Source organism: Cryptomeria japonica, chromosome 6, assembly GCF_030272615.1.
Source record: "Cryptomeria japonica chromosome 6, Sugi_1.0, whole genome shotgun sequence".
In the NCBI taxonomy this organism is placed as follows: Eukaryota; Viridiplantae; Streptophyta; class Pinopsida; order Cupressales; family Cupressaceae; genus Cryptomeria; species Cryptomeria japonica.
The window spans coordinates 403,681,981-403,705,867 of NC_081410.1; the positions used below are offsets into that span (position 1 = coordinate 403,681,981).

General features: G+C 39.5%; 1 protein-coding gene across 4 annotated transcripts in view; it reads left to right on the forward strand.

The window, feature by feature from the left end:
- Positions 1-23,887, forward strand: part of LOC131065840 (D-lactate dehydrogenase [cytochrome], mitochondrial) — a 283,265-nt gene that overhangs the window by 14,501 nt on the left and 244,877 nt on the right. For all 4 annotated transcript variants that reach the window (XM_058000480.2, XM_058000478.2, XM_058000477.2 and 1 more), the window contains exon 3: positions 14,242-14,342. In XM_058000480.2, the coding sequence (XP_057856463.2) occupies positions 14,242-14,342 (101 nt within the window). The remainder of the gene's footprint in view (positions 1-14,241; positions 14,343-23,887) is intronic.

The following is a 23,887-nucleotide window of genomic DNA, read 5'->3' on the forward strand; positions in this document are numbered from 1 at the left end:
ACAATTAATTACATCCTCAAGTGTGAAATAATCCAAATCTGGAAATGAACATTAAAACCCCTTGAAAATGAACCACTTAATACTAGAGAACTATTCCCGTAGGTCTGATTTAGAAATTTTGAACTAGGGCTGCTGATAAAAATTGTATCAATCTGCTACGCAGGTCTGTATTTTGCACTTAAAACAATTCACCGTCAATACTAGTAGGAATTCGCACTATGAGGCTGATGAAAAGATTGCTTGCAGTGACTGCTGTAACTCGCACCTTAGGTCTGATAGTTTCACCCACAATCTGCTTAAAAAATCTGGTAAAAGTTCCCATCACTAATTTTGGAATCTGCTTCTTAATTCACAATAAATCTGCTTCAGGGTGCTCTTATTCTCCCTGAATTCGTACTTGATCTGCCTTGTAATTGTTTGAAATTATTGTGAAAATGAATTTGGACTTGATCTTTATATGAGATCCACCTTTAACATTACAAACCCCTCTTGATAGGGCCGACCTAAAAAGGGTTTGTTAACACTTTTCAATCTGAATTTTTGGCTTCAATTCAGATTTCCACCTCTCAAAGTCACAACCTTTCATCCAGTTGGCCAGGTCTGATTATAATTTTGCTTTTGTTTAGATCAAGTCGGCTGGAATTTGCACCCTTTGGAGGGGTATAAATAAGAGTCAAGCGCTTCAAGCATTACCACAATTCATCCCATCCTCAAAACTCTAATTAGGTCTTCTCTGAGTTTTAGGACTGTGCCTGACTTTAGGTCTGATTTTAGGGTCCTTAGGTCTGAGTTTACATTCCCTTTATATACCCTCCAAACATGAGTCGCACCCTTTCATTTGCCTAACAAGCCGACTTTGCCTTAAAACGTTTTTGTATTTATTTGCTTGCAAATTAAAATTCATTTTTACTTCATTTGTGAAGTCGGCATTTTCTTTCCTTCATGCGATTTTGCACTTTGAATGATCATTAATCAATGTCAAGCACTCAATAATTAACTCATGTTTTACTTTTCATTTATGAGTGGAAATTTGAGCCCAACTAGGAAGGAGGAAGATTTAATTTCCTTGTTTTCCAAAGAAGGTTTTGTTTTAGCCCTTGAAAATTCATCACAATTTGGAGTGGAAAATCGAACCACACAAGGAAGGTTTTAATTTCCTTGTATTACGAGGAAGTTCTTTCATTTCACTCAATGCTTGATTTAGAAGGAAGAGTGGAAATTCGAACTTCACAAGGAAGATTCCACTTTTATTGCCTTAAAATTTCACTTTCTTCTTTCATCCTTCAAATTGGACCAAGGGTGGAAAATTGACATGCCCAAGGAAGGAGTGGAAATTTGACCTCTAGAAGGAAGGTTTTAATTTCCTTGTTTTACAAGGAAGTTCTATTTCACTTGCATGGTTCATCAATTTGCTTGAAGAGTGGAAAATCAAACCACACAAGGAAGGTTTTAATTTCCTTGTATTACAAGGAAGTTCTTAATTTCACACCATATTTTGCCTCCTAAATTTTCCCCAAGAGTGGAAAATCAATCTCCACAAGGAAATTTTTAATTTCTCTTCACTTAATATTCACTCTCTAGGATTAATCATTTAGCACTTGGTTTCAACTCTTCATGGATTGTATTCACCATTTATGCAAGAATTAATGAAAATCCATTTCAAATTATCTCCCATTTGTGTTTTCTTGATTCATATGAGTTATTTCTATCAAGGATAGGATGATTTGTCTTTGCAAGTTTATTGTGAATGTGAGATGTGTTTGCAGGTTCTTTTCAAGGAAAAGATTAAATTTTGTAAATGTGCTTCAGTGTATTAGGAAGTGCATTGGTGATTTTTAAGTAGAATTTGAAGTGAGATGCAGGCATACATTTATGAAATGCATAGGTGTTTAGGTCTAGTTGTCGAATCTTTAAATATCCATGAATTGTTTAAAGGTTTTGTGTTCTGACTCTGTTACCCAGGATTAGGCACCGATCTTTGGTAGTATGGTTAGATTGTGTTAGGGGTAAATAAAGTATGTTAGTAAGAATAAGATTTATAAGTATGTATGTTGTGTTTATGTTATGTTTGTCGCCGAGAGGTTCCCGTCGGGTAGTTGGGAGTTGGTGACGGTTGGCAACTTGACCAACCGTTGGGTCTATATATTGTTTGATTGGAACCTCGGCAGGGGGATTTATGTATGGACAATTCTGGACACTGAAATAAAGATATAACTTTTCTGGTCTAAATATTATCATTGTCATTTATGTTATGATGTACAATTGTTCTGGTTCATGAATACTTGGTACGTGCGGGAAATACTGTGTTATCTGATTATTCACCAACTATACATTTAGGACTAAACATTTTGGCGCCGTTGCTTGAACGAACCTGGAGATAACTATGGCGACAGGTGGAAGCAATTAATGGGCCGACCATTTAACCAACAATTAATTGTCGTGGACAACGACATGCACGAAGAGAGTACCGTGAAAGAGGAATGAGAGGATCAGTTGACGACAGACTTGGTGGAGTTGGGGGACGTGTCGGTCACGCAGTACGTGCAGCGAGAGGCTCAGGAGAGAGCTGTCTCGAAAGGCACGGTACGTGGTGAACTCACCATCAGCACCCCCGTCTTTGACCTACTTGGGAGTATTCCAAGGTTACTCGCTAGAAATTTGATTGCACTCCAAGACCAAAGGGAGGAAACGGCAAAGGAACTTCAGCGGCAACAAGTTCTCCGAGGGTACGAGAAATGGAGTCATAGGGAGGAAGAGGAGAGGGAGGCTAGTCGGTGCCGTACCTTTGGCACTTGATGCCCCTACGACCGAACAAAGACAGACGTACCACTACTACCGAAGGAGTAAACGAGGGAACTGTACGGAGATCTCTCCGCATAAAAGAACAGGCCGACAGGAGACGATGACTAAGGGAGGTTGCCGACTCGAGGAGTCCGAAGAAACACAGCAGAAGTCGGAGTGTGAGTCGGAGTCGTAGTCGGGAGAGGCAAAAACCGTGTACGTGGAAGGAGTTGGCCGAGGTCGCCAGGAACTTGCTACTTCCAGACGTAGCGGAGGAAGATCTTGCCAACTAGGCCCCACACTCGACGTCAAGTGAAGAAGACTCTAGAGCCGAATCACAAAGCACCCAATTGGAATTTTCTGAACATGGAGAGGAGGCAGTACAAGACCTGCACGAGGAAATCGCCACTATTTTTGAAGCAACGTTGTTTGGCATTAAAAATTTGTCCTTGTCAGAGGGCATCAAAATAGGAAGGTCAGGTCCGGAAACCCCAGGAAGGAGGGACTATAGAAGTGAAGGTGACCAAAGCCTGGGTGACAGGGGCCTGACCAGACTAGGAGTGTACGGTACCTCCCAGACACATAGTACCATCCCGACCTTAGCCATTTCCAGGCACTGCATAAAACCGTACAGAAAAGAACGACGACACACACTCCGGAGAAGCAGAAACTCCCAAAATTCATGGGCGACAGGTCAGAGGACCTTGTACAGCATTGGAAGACATGCGTCACCATTTGGGAAGCAAATGGCTAGGATGACTGGGACTATTGGGTGAAGGCATTCCTGGCCACTCTGCGAGGAATAGCTATTGACTGGTACACAAACCTCGATGCCCAACATAAAACGTCTTGGAGCAATTTGAAGAAGGCCTTTGAGGAAGAATTCAAACTCCTATGGGATGACAACGAAATTGTGGCGGAAATTTACAACACCAAACAAGGAAAAAACGAAAGTGTGCGTGCATATAATAGAAGGCTGAGGGAACTACTTAACAAAATGGAGAACCAGCCGGCGGATGGCCTAAAAAAGCGGTGGTTCGTGGAAGGATTGGTACCATCCTTGAGAAGGACAATGAAAGTGGTCCCTCCGCCATCGTACGATGAAGCATACAACCGCACCATGGATATTGAAAGTGAAAACAAGACATCCTGGGGGAAGCGACGAGCGAGCGATGGTGACAGCATGGACGAAGATAGCGATGGGGGATCCAAAATCGTGCAAGCACTCTGAAAGGATATGATGAGGATGATGAAGGAGTTAAAAGGTGACAAGGAAAGTGGTAGGGAAGGAAAAGAACTATGGTGTACTGACTGCAAGATGGAGGGACACACTAAAGGAAGTTGCCCCCGCAAAGTTTTCTGTGACATCTGCCAAGCAATGGGACATTCAACTAAGGAATGCCCGTACAACTTGAAAGCACGAAGCACACAAGTGCTCTACGCCCAACCCAACCAAGCCACAGCGCCGACGACACCTCCGAAGCCAACAACAAACTCTGACGCCTCCCTTGGAGGGTATGGAAACAATCGGCGGGGTAACAATAGATCCAATAATAACACACCAAGGAGCAGAATTCAATACGACGGGAAGGGGCGACCCATGATTCAATGCAGGAAGTGCAACGAATGGGGTCACTTTGCCCGAGAATGCCAAAACGGAGGTGATGCAGGAAGTTTGCTGTGCAGATGGTGCGGTCCAGGAAATCACGAGGACATAGATTGTCCAAAGCAAAAAGGGGTGAACATGCTCGATGTGGAGGGATCAGGAGAAGACATATTGGCAATCACAAGGTTGCAAAACAAGAAAGCCATGTACCCGGACCCTCGCACAAAAAAAGAAAGGCTCCAGGAGGCAAGGGTGGATATTGAGTGGGCGATGGCTGGAGAGCGGAGGGCCTCGGACCTGGCTGCCGATACACCAGTCCGGTCGGAACCAGAGAAAACTATCATCAAGCAGATGTTACAAACCAAAATACCCGTACGGGTGTCTGACCTTCTACAGACCATGCCACAATTAAAGATGGCTCTGACAAATGTAACCAGGGACACTACCCTCGATCAGGACCACCAAACGATGGCGAAATCTGGTACGAACCTGGTGAAGGAATTTGGTACGGATGCCATGAATCCTATGCTACTCGTGGTGGGTGTCAGACGGAAACCTGCAGTAGTAGAGATGGATATAATGGGACAAAAGCTTACGAACACCATTGTTGATGGTGGGTCCGGAGTCAACGTACTACTGGAGGAAACTTGGCGAAGCCTACACTCTGGCCACCAACCTTCCACTTGGTCGGTGCGGATCAACATGGTATCAAACCCCTCGGTACCCTCATGGCACAAAAGGTGGTAGTTGGGACGCAAGGAACAAAGAAACAAAGAAACAAGAAATGGAAGGAAGATAGGGCAAGGAACAAAGAAACACGAAAGAAATTGAAAAAGAAGCAAGGTAGGGGGCTAGCGAGAAGGAAACAAAGGAGACAGGGAAACTCTTCAGCTGCAAGAACGAACACAATAAACTGGCCAGTGGCTTATAGAAGGCCAACTAGAGGGCACAATTAGGCCAAGGGGTACTTGGGTAAATTAAAGACAAGAAAGCTAATATTGAAAAAGCCGTGTCAGATAAAAGAAGTAAGACAACTGCAAAAACAAGGGGTCTTAAAGGGTGAGGAGGAGGAATACAGGAAAAAAGCAAATAAGTCCAAGTCGGCAGGTATTAAAAAATTGAAACATTAGGCAAGTACAAGCAAAAACAGTAGGGAAAAATTAAGACTGCTGAAAAGACAATTATTTTATGTTAAGTTAATAAAACATTTTTACCTAACCCTAACCTTGGCAAAGGAACGTGCTTATAAAAACCCCCACGAGACTCCATTAGGCACAGCGCAAGGAAGACAGAAAGGTGAACCTCGCAGCCAGGTGGAACTGAGCAAAGGGAAGCAAGTAACATACCGTATGAACCAGTTACATGTGCCAATTTTATGGACACAATACACCGTACAAAACGATTGTACAAACGCAAAGGTAAACCGAGAGTTGATAAATCCGTACAGTGTATGGATTTCACAGACAGAAAAAAATGAGGGCCAGGAAGTCTCACCGTACGACGTACGAATTGCAGGGAAGCGTCAACAAGGGGCACCGTACGACTTGCCAGGAAGCCTCACCGTATGGCGTACAGATTGCCAAAAAGTCTCACCGTACGGCATACGAATTGTAGAAAACGAGTGGCGTACGGATTACAGAGAAAGGCTTACAGAGCAAGAAGGTTGGACACAAGTTTTTGCTGTACGTATATGACGTACGGATTGCGAAGGAGTGCCGACGAAAGTCACCGTACGATGTACGACATTACCATATGGGCACATTCAGGAGAGGGACCAAAGGAGGTATTGCCGTATGGGCACGTGCAAGAGAATTCACCTAAGGAAGAATTTGTACGGCATACGGTATCAGGAGGGCAGGCTGAGAAGTGTACGACGTACAGCGACAACACCTTATCCATACGGTGGGTACTTGATAGACCAATTAAGGAGGCAGCACGCAGGTATAAGAGGCAAGGGGGTTGTCTGGCAGAACACGAGAAAGAAGCTGTACGACAAGGAAACGGTAAGTGATACAATGGGCTGTACAAGCTGGCGAGACAATCTTTCCGACAGTTATAATAACGACTTAGGAAGGGGTATGTGAAGAAGAACGAAAAAAGGTAGTTGCAGTGCAGCCATGACTGCCACAAAGCCCACCAGCAGCAAGAAAACCAAGAGCAGACCAAAGACACCGAAGGACTCAGAGGGGCTCACGGCGGCGAGTGTAGCATTTGAGAGTGTGACCGGTAGTGAATGCCGTACTTGGTGGGAAGAAAACCCTCCAGACCATGTGATGAAGGAATCTCTCAGGAGGGCATAGGTCGATCACGCCGTCCAAATGCCCACCTTCAACATTATAGAGTTCGAGCCAGTCCTGCGAACCATGGTATCGGGCTATAATCCACAAGAACGAGCTTCAGTCATTCAGTTCCAAGGGTGCACAGTGCGAGTTTCATTCAAACCTGAGGATTTCAGGCGGGTATTCGGTATACTGGAGAAAGGAGCATCTGCGGCCAAACCAACCAAAAAACTCACCAGGGAAAAGAAGAAGTGGTTGATGGATTTGGTGTGCAGAGATGACCTCACAGAAGAGCAGTGGAAAAGTGCCTGGGCAGACAACAGAGGAATGAAGTGTGCATTTATCGCACCTAGTGTAGAAAAGAGTTACTCTATTTATGATAGGGAGCTATTGGCCATCATGCATGCCTTGGCCAAAGTAAGGCCATATCTAGTAGGGGTAAATTCATCATTAAAATTGACCACAATAGCATCAAGTATTTAATGAACAAAAAGGATCTTAATGACAGGCAGCAAAAGTGGTTTAGTAGACTACATGCATATGATTTTGACATTGTATATATTGCCAGGGAAAAGAATGTAATTGATGGACTTTCTAGGAGGCCTCACTTGTGTTCATTGGTTGAGATCATTGTTTATTGGAGAGAGTTGATTTCAATAGAGTATGCTAAGTATTCTTGGGTAGCGAGAATCATTGAGGGCACTGTCCACGATTACAAGTACATAGTGTTCAATGAGATGATTATAAGGAGATAGTCTATTTGGTGCCCACTTCACAGTTGAAGGTGAAGATTTTGAGGACTTTTCATGATGTGCCTATGTCTGGTCACCTGGGATTCTTCAAGACTTGCAGGCAGATCCGAGAGAAGTTCACATGGAAAGGACTCAAAGCTGAAGTCCTTAAGTATGTTAGAGAGTGTCCTACTTGCCAACAAAATAAAAATGAGCACACTAATTCTAGCTGGTCTACTTCAGCCCTTAACCTATTTCTAATCAGAAATGGGAATGTATCTCCATGGACTTCATTATCAGGGTACCTAAGGTGCAAGGCATGGATTGCATATTTGTTGTGGTTGACATGTTGAACAAATTTGCACATTTCTTTGCTATTTTTGCAACATATACTGCAACACAGGTAGCTGATCTAATCTTCAGGGAGATTTTTAGATTACATGGGATGCCTAGGAGCATAGTGAATGTGGATAGTGGGTTCCTAAGCCTCTTTTGGCAAGAGATTTTCAAATTGAGTGAGACTGAGCTCACTCCTAGCACTAGCTACCTTCTATAGATAGATGGGAAGATAAAAATATTGAACAAATGGGTGGAGGGTTATCTCAGGAACTACATATTGAGACTACAAAGAGCATGGGTAGAATGTATGCACCTTGGAAAGTATTTCTGCAATTCTACCTATCACGTCTATTAGGATGTCTCCATTTATGGCATTGTATGGGAATCAGGCATCTAACTTCATTGGTTTTCTCTTTAGGGATAGTAGAGTGCCTAAGGCAAGAGATATGTTGTAGGAAAGCCAAGATATCATGAAATAATTGAAGGAGAACTTGCAGCGGGTACAGATTCAGCAAAATCTATATGTTGGTCAGCATTAGATAGAGCGCACTTTTGAGGTGGGTGATAAGGTATATTTGAGGCCCTAGCCATATAGACAGTCTAGTCTCAAGAAAAGTGGAGTAGAGAAGTGTAAGCCCAGGTTCTATGGTCCCTTCAAAGTCTCTAGGAGGGTTGGAGAGGTTGCCTATGAGCTTGAGTTACTAGCTAGTAGCAGAGTGTCTAGTGTGTTTCATGTGTAGAGACTCATAAAAACACTCAAGCATAATGTGGTTCCTTCATCAAAGTTGCCACCATTGGATGAGGAGGGGAAGTTAATTCCAATTCTAGAGTCCATTGTAGACCATAGGGAGCACACTCTTCGAAAGGGTGTCATCAAAGAATACTTGGTCAAATAGAAAAAATTGTTGTTAGAGGATGCAACATGGGAGAATGAGCAGATTTTGCAGCATCTAGAGTTGGAATTGCTTGGATACAAGCAATTTTGGGGAGGGTGGATGGTAATTTTCCCTTCCTAAGCACTTTAGTTGATGGACTATTAGCCTATTTAACGAGTTTTTGTAGGCTAATAAGTGTTGTCCTCATTTTTGGATTCTCAAAAATTTGACAACCCCTATAAATTTTTGCCTAAAAAGTGTCATTTTTGTCTCCCAAGGCACGTTTTACGAGGTACAAAATTCACATTTGATAGTGTCAAATCATTGGGGTGTGTCTTTGCCATCATTGTCCAAGTTTTGGTGAGTTTTGGTCTTCCTTTTCCTAGCTTTCTGTGCAATTTCGGGTTTCAGAACAGTCACTGCAAGTTGAAGTTTTTACTCTACGGCACGCTTCCCGAGGTGTAAATTCGCCCCATTCTTAGGCTGGATTGATCGTTGATCCATCCCCAAGCTACGTTTCGAATTTCGTCGCGTCTCGAGTCCATTTGCTATGTTTTTGCTTCAATGTAGGGGAATTTTTCGATGATTACCAGTAATTGGTAATTTGTTTTTCAAACCCCCCTTGAAGCTTTTAGGCTTGTAGGGGAATTTTTCTCCAATTGCAAGTTTTTATAAAACTTGTAATGGGGGTTTTAAAACCCCCATTACCAGTAGCTTGACTTTAAGTGTTTAAAAACTTGTAAATGGGATTTTAAAACCCCTTTACATGTCTTTATAGCTTAAAGTTGTTTTTATAATGTTAAAATAAAACTTGTAAATGGGATTTTAAAACCCCTTTACATGTTTTAAGTGAAATCACTTGTAAAGGGAATTCTATTTCCCTATTACAAGTAATTTTACTTATAATTTCTTTTCTAAATCCTGATTTTGCCTATAAAGTGCATAAACTTGTAATTGCATTTTTAAAACCCGATTTTGCCTTGTTGATGAAAAAGTGACAATTTAAAACTTGCACTTTGTTTCCAAAAACCCGATTTTGGTTATAAAATGCATTTTTGACATTTTAAACTTGCTATTTGGTCAAAAAATCCCGATTTTGCCTAACATGTTGAAAAAGTGAAATTTTAAACTTGTTATATCCTCCAAAAAACCCGATTTTCATTGTTTTATGCATTTCGAACTTGCACTTTGTTCCAAAAAACCTGATTTGCAAGGAAAAACGTTTTGTTTTGAAGATTTTTAGCAAATTTTTGTGGAGAATTTGTTGGAGGAGGAAGGCGTTTAGGATTCCTTCCTATTTCCATGCATTTTCAAACACCTTTCACGCCACGTGGAGGTTAAGATTGCTGGTTTTTAGCTTTATAACAGCAGCCATGTTTTTTTAAAAAACCACGTTTTTTTGCCATTTGGAATGCCACGAATCAGCAGAATCGTTTTGGCTTGGTATGCTAAGGCGTTGAGGTTAGAAAGAGTCTTGGCCATTTCCATGCCATTTCTCATGCATTTGCTGCTACGTTTTTCAGTTTTGGGCCTTTTTTCAAAAATGTAGCTAGGGTTTTGGAATGCGGTTAATTTCTTTTTAAGAGTTCTCTTTCCTTTTTTCAAAGATTAATCATCTTGTTGAAGAGGCATTTCCAGATTGGAGCAAGGTAAGATTTCTTTTCTTCTCGTTTCATTTTTCTATGTTTTGTAAATATGTTGGTTCTTCCCCCAAAAAACGGTTTTGTGAGAGAGATTTTCCCCTTTGTAAAGCAATTTTAGAATTGCATTGTTTTTCCCCATTTTCCCTCTTTACTTATATTCGGGATTTTAAATCCCGATTACAAGTTGGATGAAAATCATTGTTCTTCCCTTACGGATAAAAGATTTAACCATCTTTTGTTTAAATATGAAGTTGCAAAGATGAAAAATACCCATTCTTTCAAAATCGGGTTTTTAGAACCAGATTACATGTTGAAAGTTCTTCCCATTTTCTTGAAGATGATCTTCCCAAAATCTTTTCATATTCATTTCCATCATCTATACATACCATTCATACCATTTCATCCACTCATTTCACACCTTCATTCATTTTCCCCATTAAAAGTCTACCTGCAGTCAGCCATCCAGAACCTGAAATTGGTCCAAAATGCACTAAAAAAAACACACTTGAAAATGACTTCTAAAGGTCCAATTACAAGTGCAAACTTGTGTTTACCCATTACACATATGAAGTTGCATGTTTGTTCTCCACAATTGCAAGTTAATGCTCTTGTTTTCCCCACACATGTAATGCAGCTTCCAAAACCCGAAATTCACTTGTGAGCCCATTTTTTGCATCAATTTATCCCTTCCCTTGTCAGTCCGGTTTGCACACACGATCTACCAAATCAATGGATTAAGGCATGGGCCTTATTTTGCAAGCAAATTTCAAGAATGGAGGACGATACAAAAATAAGATACAACAACAATTCATGATTGCGAGCATAGAATGCTTTCAAGACAAAGATGGTCATGACATAAAAAGATGAAGGCCGCCTTTTCCCTCTTGAAAAGCCAGTACTACCCCAAGCAAGAAGATAAGGATGCAAGTTCCCTTTCCGGTTCAAGATGTCTTTACCAATCCAGAATACTTCAGCTTCTAGCATCCTGAAGCGACATGAAGATCATCACAGACAAAGGATGATGCAGTTAGAGTTGTGTCTTTAGACACATGGAATAGTTTTAATTATGCATTTGTAATTTTGTTTTGACAAGTTACATGTAAAAGTATTTTTTGTAAAAAGCAAGTTACACATTACTTGCACTTTTGTAATTACATGTAAGGCAACTACAAGTTGTGTTTGATTAGGACTATAGTTGGAATAAGTCTTAGGTAGTTAATGAAGTCTTAGTTAGTTATTGAATAAGTCTTGGTGGTTGAGAGAATCTCTCAAGTTAGTTAGGATCCTCCCACTTTTTTCTCAAGGCTCCTCTTCTATAAATACTTGAGGAGTCTATTGTAATTTTTATCTTTTTGGAAAACAAGCAAAAACTTTGCCAAATTTACAGCAAGAAGTCTTTGAGCTTATGTATGTGAATTGAAAGTTTATGGAGAATAATAAAGAAGGATTACTCAAGTTTTGAGTCTTTGAGCTACATGTTTGAGTTTGAATCTTTTTATTTCTTCTATGCAAAGTGTTTCTAAAAGGAGCTTAGTCTAATCTGATTTGAAGTCTTTGAGCTGCAAGTAGAGAAGATTAATTAAAATAGGAAAATCTTTAGAAAGAGCAGCAAGTCTTTGAGCTGCAAGTAGAGAAGATTAATTAAAATAGGAAAATCTCTAGAAAGAGCAGCAAGTCTTTGAGCTTGCATCTATTCTTGAGGAAAAATTATTGTTTGATAAGAAATAGCAGCAAGTCTTTGAGCTTGCATTAGTTCTTGTCTTTGTGTTGAAAGAATAGATTATTCCAGTCTTTGAGCTGTTGTCTTTTATTTGTTGTAAAATTTAGTATAGCAAAGGGTAGATAGGACTTCACATAATCAAGTCTTTGAGCTTGATATTGCTGTCCCGTCCCGAGGAAGTGACAGAAGTCTCTGCGCTTTCAAGAAACTTCATTTCCTTTCTCTCATTTCACTTGAAAGTGGTTATTGCTGTTCATATTCAATCGCTATCCTTTTCTCTTCACAGAAAAGGATATTGTCTTTCTTGAAAAAAGAAGAAAGATTGCTGTCCCATCCCATTTTATTTTCAAAGTTGTAGTTAGATAGGGGGAGCCTTCTCTTAATTAGGAGAGTTTTTACTCGTGTGCTGTGGTTGAAACCACAATTTTGTATATTTCCCCAAGTGTACAAAATTTTCAACCAACAATAAGATGGGTTAGGGAACTCATGATGATAGTTTGTTTTAGTAGTGACGTGTTTTTTTGAGCTTAGGTGGTTGAGATGTGTGTAGTGCCCTTTTTGGAGTAGATTTGGATGGTTTCCCCATACTATTTATGGTAAGTTAGTTCCGAGCACTAAGTAAACTGGTTGTCAGTATTGCTATTTTTAAAATGGTTAGTGGATGCAGTTAATGATGATATCTCAATAATAGATATAGTCCATTGTTTAAAAATTAAATAACAAGAAGTTATTGAATAACTTTATTGTTATTTTAATATATTTAATTAAGGGCTATAGGGGCACCCAAACTTTTAAAGTAAAGTGTAGAATATTTAAAAAGGGGGTCATTTGGAATGAGGTGCCACTTTGAAGACCTATGGAGACTTAAAATTAAATTATGAAGCAAATACTAAAGGGGACGTGGCTTTTTTGAGAAGATATAAAAGCAAGTTTGGGAGCTCATTTCTTGATGCTTGATTTGATAATTTGGAAATATTCTTTGCTGGTTGAACTTGTTCATCCTTTGGCTTTGTGGGGATGGTTGTGGGAGACCCAATTTGGAGGATTATTTGGTGATTTCATCCAGGAGTCACAGTTGGAATTCATTTTATATTGATATTTTTAGTTTGATTCATAGAAAGCTCAGTGCAGATTGAAGGAAGGATTGTTTGAGCAGATTCAAGTGATTTACTAGCAGATTTGAGTAGATTGTATTTCATTTGCTGGTCGTACATCATCCCAAGATGGCTGTACATGCCTGGGAGTGCGTGAGGTTCTGGAGAGGAGGTCGATTGGTATTTTGGAGGGTTTTGTTGCTGTTTGGGGATGTCTAGGGCTTATGCACATAGAGACATCCATTCCATGGCCTTTCGAGGTGATTCTTAAGGGTCGCATCCAAGTTCTTTGATGTCAGTTTGCAAATTTCAGTCCAAAAACTTATGTATTTCTAGATTTGATGGGTATGCTTGTAATGTGTTTTTAAAGCATTTTGGTTATCTCTGTGTTGTTTGTATTGATGATATATTGTAAACCCAACTCTGAAAATAAATCCAACTTATATCATTTTATGAGTTTCCGTTTCCTTGAATATTGCTATTTTCTGAGTTATTTCATTGCTGCAAGTAATTTTATTATCATACCTATCTTTTGCACATCTCTCTTCTTCCATAAACACTTTGGAATCAGAAAGCAAACAATAAAAACAAGGGTGTACCTTACAAATAGTAAGGGGTATATCATACAAAAGAAGATTGTGGTTTATTTTTAGGGCATGCAAATGTATGTATTTGATTAAGTTCAACAACAACAATCTTCTTAGAAAAGCTTTTGTCTCTAGTATTTTATTGGAAAATTTACATTTTACAAAGTGAAAGGTGCTTTTTCCTTTAAAATCAGAAATAAAAAATGTTTATATTATTTTCTAGAATTTGTAAATAGTTATTTGTGTTTATCAGACTGCAAATCGGGATGAGGATCATATTTGTCATTGTCGAGCTTCTTAGTAGTTCCAAAAATATCAAATTTCATGGTAGAGTTTTCTTTTGCTTATCAAAAATATTAGCTAGATGGTCTTTCTTTTTCCAGTAATATGCTTTTTCTATAATATTAGAAATTTGATATTGATTTGAGGTTTCACTCTATTTGAATACAACTTATTTCTATGATGTATTTGAAATAGATTCCTTTGAATTTAAAATGTACAATTTTGGGATATAATACATTTTTTTTCAAATTCAAGGTGGCAATGTGGGAATAACTTGTTGATAATTTTTCTTACTGTTGTGTAGGATGAAATCATATTGGATTACGATGATAGATACTTTCATGGAAAGCCCCAATATAGCTTCCATGCGATTGTAAATATTCCTGATGTGGTTGTTTGCCCCAGGTAAGATTCATGTTTCCAATTTACCGAAATAACTTCCATCTTTTATTTAGTTTTATTAGACAATCATCCATGTATAATAATATGAAAGTACAAGTTATTCTCATTTACAAATCTAGTATAATAAGTGCATTTGTTGATCAAATACAAAAGTAGAACTATAAGCTCAAGTAGTTCTAAGAACCTTATTGGTTTTTCACCCAAATTTCACAATTTTCCTTTAAGCATTTTGTCAAACATCTTGCTGACGTCTAATGTGCACCTTACAACTTCTTTAATATCTAGAGGAGTTATTTTGTTTACTGCTGTATTATTTTCTGACTGTATCTTGGTGTATATCGTGGATATAATGTAATGTCCCCTTCCTAAGGACAAATGTTTCTAGTAGGGGTTAGCCTATCATCGGGGTCCTGTAGGCTGACGCAGTGGATAGGGAGCCCAGTTAGGGGTCTTGTGACCCTTTGAGGAGCCTTGGGAGGTGTTTTGGGAGTTCTTGGTCAGTCTCCTATTTTTTAGGAGACTGTTAGTTGACCAATTGACCACTTGGGGGCTTGGGGAGCATAGCAAGGGGCCTTAAGAGAGTTCACATATGATCAGAGCAAGTTTCCAAGTTTTTAGGGGAATCCCTATTTTTTAGGAGGGGACTGGTAGTTGGCCCGCCTCATCTAGTCGTATTAGTGGCAACTTCAGTTTTCAGTTTGGGTGGCCAGTTGATGGACTCAAATTTCAGAATAAGGAGTTGAAATATTAAGGTGATGACTTTAACATTTAAATCATAGTTGGACTACTCGTGACTCGGCTTGACTCGCCAAGCCCTTGGGAAAAAAACTTGGGAAGAACTCGGAAAAACTCGGCGAAAAACTTTGCAACTTAAAAACACGCTTAAATTTAATGAAAAGTGCATTGTTTTTGCAAAATTTAATGAGAAGATGCATCCAATGAGTCAATAAATGATAACACAAAAGAAACAAGCTGATTCTAGATATATTTAAATGCAAAGTGTCTACAAAATCGCATCCTCATGAGGAATGCTGATGGCTGGAAGCCTAAAAGCAATATAGTAAATAGTTTTGTAAAACCAAAAGTAAATACATCATTACAAATTACCATTACAACTTCCTCTTCCCAGCTCTAGCAAAAACTTGGGGAGAGGTAGAACTAGAGGGTCTAGTCGTATAAGTTTGCTGTGGGCGTGACTGTGCCTCCTCGCTCGGTATGGCTGGCTCATCCTCCATCCTGGATGAAGCTATGTCTCCACCTGCTTCTGGCATGGGCAATGAATCCTCATCCTCATCCTATTCCTCCTCAATGTCATCCAGCGTGAAACCAAATCCACCCCCCTCCTCCTCCATAGCCTGCCTCTCCAAATCAATGATGTCAGTGTCAAAAAACAATGGAGGCTGCTCCTGTGATGTCCAATCATTGTAAGGATCTATATCATCCAAGTCAATTGGACCACCTTCTAGTTCCTCTACCTTCCTTATGCGCAATCGAAGATTATATTGCACGTAGACAAGGTGATTGAGCCGTTTCTATGCTAACTTGCTCCTCTTCTTCGTGTGGATTGCTTCAAACAAGCTCCAATTGCACTCACAATTGGATGAACTGCAAGGCTGACATAAGACTCTGAGGGCAATTTTTTTGAGATGTGGGGTGTTTCAACCCCAATTTTGCCACCAAGCATCTGCAAAATAAATAAAATGGAAAAGTTAGAAAGCAAAGAGAAAAGAGAAAACATAATTTATTAATCATTTTAGATCCCAAAATCCAAATGGCAAATGCTATACCTAGGGTTTGAGTGGTTCTTCCTCTCCTAGCCAGCTCTGAAGAGAATAGCTTACCCCTTCCTCCCTCATAATTTTGGAGCTCACTCACAATGAGGTCTCTCTCCTCAGCATCGGGTATCATCCTCTCAATGCATGCACTGAGGCCCTCCATGACCTCTCCATTCGGATTTGAGTAAGAACCCCGAACCTAAAACGAAGGTTGAGGAAGTACCCTGCTGCATGAATGGGTTGGTGGAGCTAATTGTTCCACCTCCTATCAACAATTTCCCAAATGGGATCAAATTTGAGTCTATCCCCCTTGTAGTAATTTTTGATAGACTCCTTGGCCCTATCCATGGCCTCATAAAGATATCCCATTGGGGTTTTATCTCCATCCACCAAGCAAAGAACTCGAACCAAGGGCTCTGACACCTACAATTGAAAAATACAGATTACAAAAAGATTAAATAATGAAGTTACAAATTAGTAATGAGAGACTTGAATCAAGAATAATTAAAATTTAAAAATTAAAGTTTTGAAGTAACAACCTTCACAATCTTTGCAGCCCTTTGTGCAAATTGGCTGTCAAAAGCTATGCATGTGACAACCTCTCCTTCAGGCTTCTTTGAATAAGGTGAGTTAAGCCATTCTCTACTCACAAACATTTGTTTCAAAGAAGTCAATGCAACAAGAAGGCTTTGCAACATCAAGAAAATCATTGGAAACCTTGTGACACCAGCTCTCACCAAATCTTTCCCTTGGGTGTGCTGTCTCATCAAATTTAGGACCCAAGGGTGATTGTAAATATATTTGGTGATCCTCCTGAGTCCTTTCATCTTCCACAAATGGAGTCACCCACTCAAGTTTTCCTATGTCCTCCAAAAGAAGGTCAAGGACATGTGCTGCACAAGGTGTCCAAAAAAGAGTGGGGTGCCTCTTTTGGAGGATTCTTCCTTCAAAAGAAGAATTTATTCTTAAGAAATATGCAACCAAGTAAAACAAAGCCACAACAAATGAAAATATTGCTAATGCCTAAAGGTGATAATTTAAAAGGATTCTACCTGCTGACACATATGCTGTTGCATTATCTGTGATGATTTGCACCACATTCTCTACCCCCACCTCCATGACGACATGCTCCAACATTCCAGCCAATGTTTCCGCATTTTCACCTTGCTGGAGGCATCAACAGATTTCAAGAACACTACATTGTCCTTACAAGCAACCAAAAAATTGATGATGGTGCGGTTCTTGCCATCTGTCCACCCATCAGAAAGAATGGTGCAGCCATAATTTGCCCATTCAATTTTTTGATCCTCCATCACTTCTCTTGCCCTAGCAACTGCATTTGTAAGTAACCTGTAAGAGCAAAGTGAAATTAGGTCTAAGTACACAATTTTGATTTAATAAACAAGAAATCTAAAAAATAATTAAAAATGAAATCAAGTGGACTATGTAGTAATTTACTAACCTCCCACTCAAATCCTTGCGAGAAGGGGCCTTGTACCCCTTTCCTGAAACTGTCATAGCAGTCACCAAACTCAGCCAATAAGGATTGTCTGCCACATTGAATGGAATGTTGTTGAAGTACCAAAAATCAGCTGCTGCAATGCTGCTACTAGAGGAAGTAGAAGCGATGGGCGAGGTGGTGGTGGGTTTGCGGATACGTGGGTCACACTGAGAGCCCTCTATGCCCTCAATTGCTTCTTGTTCCTCTTCAATGTCAATAGAAACACCTTGAGATTCAGCTATGGTTGATCTCATGGCTAGCTTTGCCCTCTCCCTTTGCAATTTTTTCTCTTCCCCAGCTGCAAGTAGGGCATTCATTTGTCTTTTTATTTCTTCATTGGTCTCAGGGCATGCTCTAGCATCATGCCTGTCTATTCCTGGAAGGTGGTATTTGAGGCGGCTGATGCCTCCATGAAGTATTTTCTCACACTTTATGCATATAACTGACCCAGGATCGGGTCCCTCATAGGCATACCTCCATGTCCCATCTCTAGCACCTCTAGGACGGGTGCCTATATATCCAGATGGACATGGATCTAGTGGCCATTGCTCCCTTGCCATGATTAATGCTTACTTAACCTACACATACAAAGTGAAAAAAAAATAAAAAATTAACATTTTAGTTAAACATTTTAGCAAACTATCTACATTAGTTTAAATAAATTTAGACATCATTCAAAGTTTTTTAAGAAAAAAATAGTAGGGTTTGAATTTTTTTTTGAAAACTAGATTCTTCAAAAAAATTGTGAAAATTCAACAAAACTTGTCAAATCTAGTGTTAAATCTTGTGCAAATAACTTAGAAAGGATTTAGACTACCTAGGAATCATTTCTAATCCATCTAAATGCAACAAAAAATAAACAAATTGTTTTAAAAAAGCATAGGAAAAAACAAAACTAACCAACCTAGGAATCTGATTTTCCCTTCAAATCCCCTTCAAATCCACTTGGAATCACTCAAAAATCACTCCAAATCACCTTGCAAGTCACTCCAAGTCAACTTTCCCCTTCTCAGCCCAAAACCCAATCAAAAAACAAAAAATGATTTCTCTTTCTGCCGTTTTTGGCTTCATGGAAGCAGAGGGGCGAGTTTTTAACTCGGACTCGCCTAGCCCAAAAACTTGGCGAGTAGTCCATCTATGATTTAAATAATCATAATAAAGTATTAATTTAATAAAGTTACTTTATATTATTTTAATAAAGTAACAAATAAAGTGGGCCACCATGGGGTCATGATCCCTAGGAGACTTAACAAGTTGTTTTTAAAAACAACTTAAAATAATAAAGGGGGCTTAATTAACATGTACTAATAAGCCTTAAGGGAGTTTGATCAGCCTAGAGGGGAAAATAAAAATTTATTAAATCATAGTGTTATGAGGAAACCCTATTTCAATTTGGGTTGAGAGGGGTTGAAGTAACATTTGGAGCCCATTCTTGGGATTCATTCACCCATTTTACATAAGCAAATCAGAATTTTGAGCTCTGGAGCAGTGGTTTCAGCAGTGATCAGACATCTGGGAATGAAATCTCTTAGAGGATCAATTACCTACAGGTGTGCAACTATCACCCAAGGGTTTTCTCACAGGTTTTCATCAAGAAAGGCACAAGGAAGGTGCATCTATAGGCTATTTGAGAAGAAAAATCAGAGATCAAAAGTTCTGAAGAGCAAGTTTTGGGAAGAAATTAGCAGATCTGGGCTTGCTGCTTCATTTCCAGTTTCCCACAACTCACCAATAATCAGCTGCACCCCCTTATTGCAGCAAGGAGCATCTATACAAGCTGGGACGTAGGGTTTTCAGGAAGCATTCAGTAGATCAGGTTCAAAACAGGTTTGAAAGGTGCGGATCAGATCTGAGAAAATTCAGATCAGGAACCATAGAGGGCAGATCAGACCTCTGGAAAACAAATATCGGTCCAATTCTGTCATGTACCAGTCAAAATTAGACCTGCACATGATTGGATTGGGTATGTAATTGACTTGAGGACAGGTTATCATCAGATCAGTGTCAGGGAGCAGGATATTGAGAAGACTACATTCAGATGTCATTGTGGACACTATGAGTTTTTGTTTATGCCTTTTGGGTTGACCAACGCACCAGCCACCTTTCAGTCCACTATGAACAGGGTCTTCTAGTCTCAGTTGAGGAGATTTGTTCTGGTTTTCTTTGATGACATTTTGGTTTACAATAGAACTTGGGAGGAGCACCTGGTTCACTTGGATACTGTTTTAGGCATACTTGACAAGGAGTCCTTTTACGCCAAAGAGTCCAAGTGTGCATTGGGAATGGCATAACTTTTGTATTTGGGTCACATAATCAGCAGATAGGGAGTTCGCATGGATCTTGATAAGGTTCGTGCCATTGTTGATTGGCCTACGCCTGAGACCTTGACTCAACTCAGGGGATTTGTTGGTTTATGTGCCTTCTACCGTCGGTTTGTTAGTGGTTTTTCACGGCATGCCGCACCACTTACTGATTTGACCAAGAAGGGTGCATTTGTTTGGACAACTCTCGCACATGAGTGTTTTGAGAAGTTCAAGCAATTGATGACTACATGTCTAGTTCTTGCTTTACCCGATTTCACCAAACCTTTTGAACTTCATTGTGATGCATGTGGAGAGGGTATTGGTGTAGTAATTATGCAGGATCGTCATCCTATAGCTTATGAGAGCAAGAAGCTTCGGGGTTTGGAGAGGAGCTATAGTATTTATTATAAGGAAATGTTGGCCATCATGCATGCAATGGCCAAGTTTAGGCAATATTTAGTTGGTAGCAAGTTTTGTGTCAAAACTGATCATAATAGCTTGAAACATTCCCTTGGATAGCGGGATCTAAATGAGCGTCAACAGAAGTGGGTCAGCAAGTTACAGTCTTATGATTTTGACATCTCCTATGTCAAAGTGACTCAGAACATTGTTGCTGATGCTTTATCTTGCAGTTTGCATTTGAGCTCCATGGCAGCTGTTTCCGAAGATTGGAAACACTTGATTATAGCAAAGTATGCCAAGAATCCATGGGTCTCTAGTATTATTGATGGGACAGTACAGGACAACAAGTACTCTCTTGTGAATGACCTCATCATTTACAAAGAGAGGATATTTCTAGTCCCAGGTTCTGAGGTGAAGTGCATTTTATTGAGGACTTTCCATGATTCACCTATGGCTGGACATCCCGGTTACTTTAAGACCTATAGGTAGGTACGGGAGAGATTCTCTTGGAAGGGTCTCAAGTCTAATGTTCTTCAGTACGTCAGAGAGTGTTATGTCTGCCAGCAGAACAAGCAGGAGCACAACTTTCCTGCAGGGTTACTTCAGCCACTTCCTATTCCTGACAGGAAATGGGAATGCGTGTCTATGGACTTTATTACGGGCTTGCCGAAAGCTCAAGAGAGAGACAACATTTATGTGGTAGTTGATCGGTTGACTAAGTATGCACATTTCTTCCCGATCACGACTACTTATTCAGCTGGACTGGTGGTTGATCTTTTCTTTCGTGAGGTATTCAGATTGCATGGTTTACCTCATAGTATTGTCAGTGATAGGGACAACAGGTTCATGGGTCACTTCTGGCAGGAGTTATTCAGACTTTGTGGGACAAAGCTCCCTCCGAGTACCAGTTACCACCCCCAGACTGATGGACAGACAAAGATTGTCAACAAATGGGTGGAAGGTTACCTGCGAAACTACATTTCAGGGCAGCAGAAGGCTTGGGCGAAGTGGTTACATTTGTGTGAGTATTGTTATAATTCCACTCACCACATGACTATTCAGATGACACCTTTTAGAGCTTTTTATGGATATGATGCTCCTAGTTTTCTAGATTTATTGATGAGCGACTGCAGAGTACCGAGTGCTGGGAATCTATTACAGGAGAACCAGGATATTATGAGAGCTCTTCGTGATAATATTCAGACGGCTCAGAATCAACAAAAGCAATATGGGAAACCCTCTAAAAGGATGGATTAAAGATCTCAGTCCAAACACTCTATAGGAAGCTATTAAGAAAGCTAGAGTCATAGAATCTACACTGCCAAGAGTAAATTTCAGCCCAAAGGTTCTCATCTCAAAAAGATAAGGGTAAAAAGCCTTTTCACAAAGAATGGCCTAAGAAAGACAACCTAGATGATGAGGTTTGTAATGAGTTGTGCAGGAAAAAATTATGTTTCATTTACAAGAAACCCTGACAATTGGATCACATATGTCTAGGTAAAGGCAAGGTGCATTATATTGATGTGGAGGAAGAAGAGAAGTCAGAACACATATAGGGCAGCAAGCACATTGATTCAGATGTTGAGCAGATGAGAGATGAGGATCAACCACATAAGGAGGTAAAGGGTGCTATTAATGCTACTTAATATGGTACACCTAGATTCAATTCTTTTAGAGTGTGTGGAGTTTTGCAGGTGCAACAAGTGATAGTGTTAGTAGGCATTGGGGATACTCACAATTTGCATTGGTAGCGAAGAGGGGCATACAAACTAAGGGATTCAATGTCATGGTAGTAGATGGATTTAACATTGCTTGTTTACAGTGAGTACCTTAGTTGAGCATTACCTTGGGTAATTACATTGTTACTGATGATTTACATTTGATAGACTCAAGGAGGTGACAAGTACTTGTCCAGTTTTGACCTTACCGGATTTTTCTCAGCCCTTTGTGTTGGAGTGGAATGCTTTGGGTGAGGGATTTGGAGCAGTTCTAATGCAGAACAGGCACCCCATTGCATACGAGAGCCGAAAACTCAGGGTTCCAGAGAGGCTTCATTCCATCTACAACAAGGAATTGCTCGCCAGCATGCATGCATTGGTGAAATTTAGGCAGTACTCGGTAGGTGGGAGATTTGTGGTCATGACAAACAATAACAGTTTGAAATGCTTTTGGAGCTGAAAGCTTTGAATGAGATGCAACAAAAATGGTTTAGCAAGATACAAGCATACTACTTCTACATATAGTATGTTAAGGGCAAAAAGAATGTTGTTGCTGTAATGTCCCAAAATCCGCAATCTATATAAAACATATAAACAATGCAATTCAACATTTGTTTGCGATATGAATGATTGATCTAGAGTATAGTGTAGCAAATTCTCTTAAGGTTACTTTGTTATCAATAAGTCAATTCCATATTTAGTTCCTAATGAGATCAAGAGGACTAGATGCAATAGGATGCCCGTAGCGCTTGTCAGGCCCAAGAGCAGTACACTCCCCCTTGGCCCAACTGACGGCAGACCTTAAGTCATCCATAGTGGGTGGCCTACCTGACAGAGGCCTAGTTCCTGCTATCCTTGTTGCTCTATTCTCGACATGTCTCACTGGACTTGGATATGCAATTGATTCATTTATCATTATGTTAATGTCTTAACCCATTCCTACTATTCTCTTAATCGAACAATGCCATTCATTTTGAATTTCTTATAGTTGTAATTCATTCATTAGTTGATTGAGCATATGGAGGTTCATTTATACACATACGTATACATATATATATATATATTTATGTACAAATGTATCATATTAATATCTATTGTATTAATCTCTATTTATATACAAATGCATTGTAGTAATATCTATATATACAAATGTATTGAATTAATATCTATAAATATTCTCACATATGAGTTCTCGTAATTTATGTAAACCTTACTACGGGTTCCACAGAGTAAACATTGATTGGTATGTATTCTTACCTGCGTTCCTTGCTATGCTTTTCACCCTGTCCCTATTCCTTCGCACTCTCTGTGTCCCTTTCCTCCTCACGGCTTGTGCTTTAATACCGGCGGGGAAGTGTTGGAGCAGACCCGTCTAGGGGACGTGGCCGTTGAGGGAGAAGGTGAGCGGCGGTGACTGTTGGAGTCACCGCTCCCTGATCGACCCACACTACCTCTTTGGCGCCTTAGTTTAATAGTCGCCGCATACCATACAATGCGCTCACTGGGTGTAATACGCCCTTTCCTAATGTAGTTAAGGTATCTCATAACTAGGATGTGTTAATTATAATATATTGATTTTAATATATTATAAATAATTTATATTATATATGATACATTTTATATTGGTTCTATTAATAATATCATATGGTAATATGATATTATTCCATAATAATAATTATAATGTATTTTGATAATTTATACTGTATATCAATACTATATTTTATATTTATTGAATAACACATTATATGGTAAATATAATATTATGTTATGTATCAATAATTATATATCTATTTTATGTTTATTCAATTAACAGTTAATATTAATAATTAAAATATGATCATTATATTAA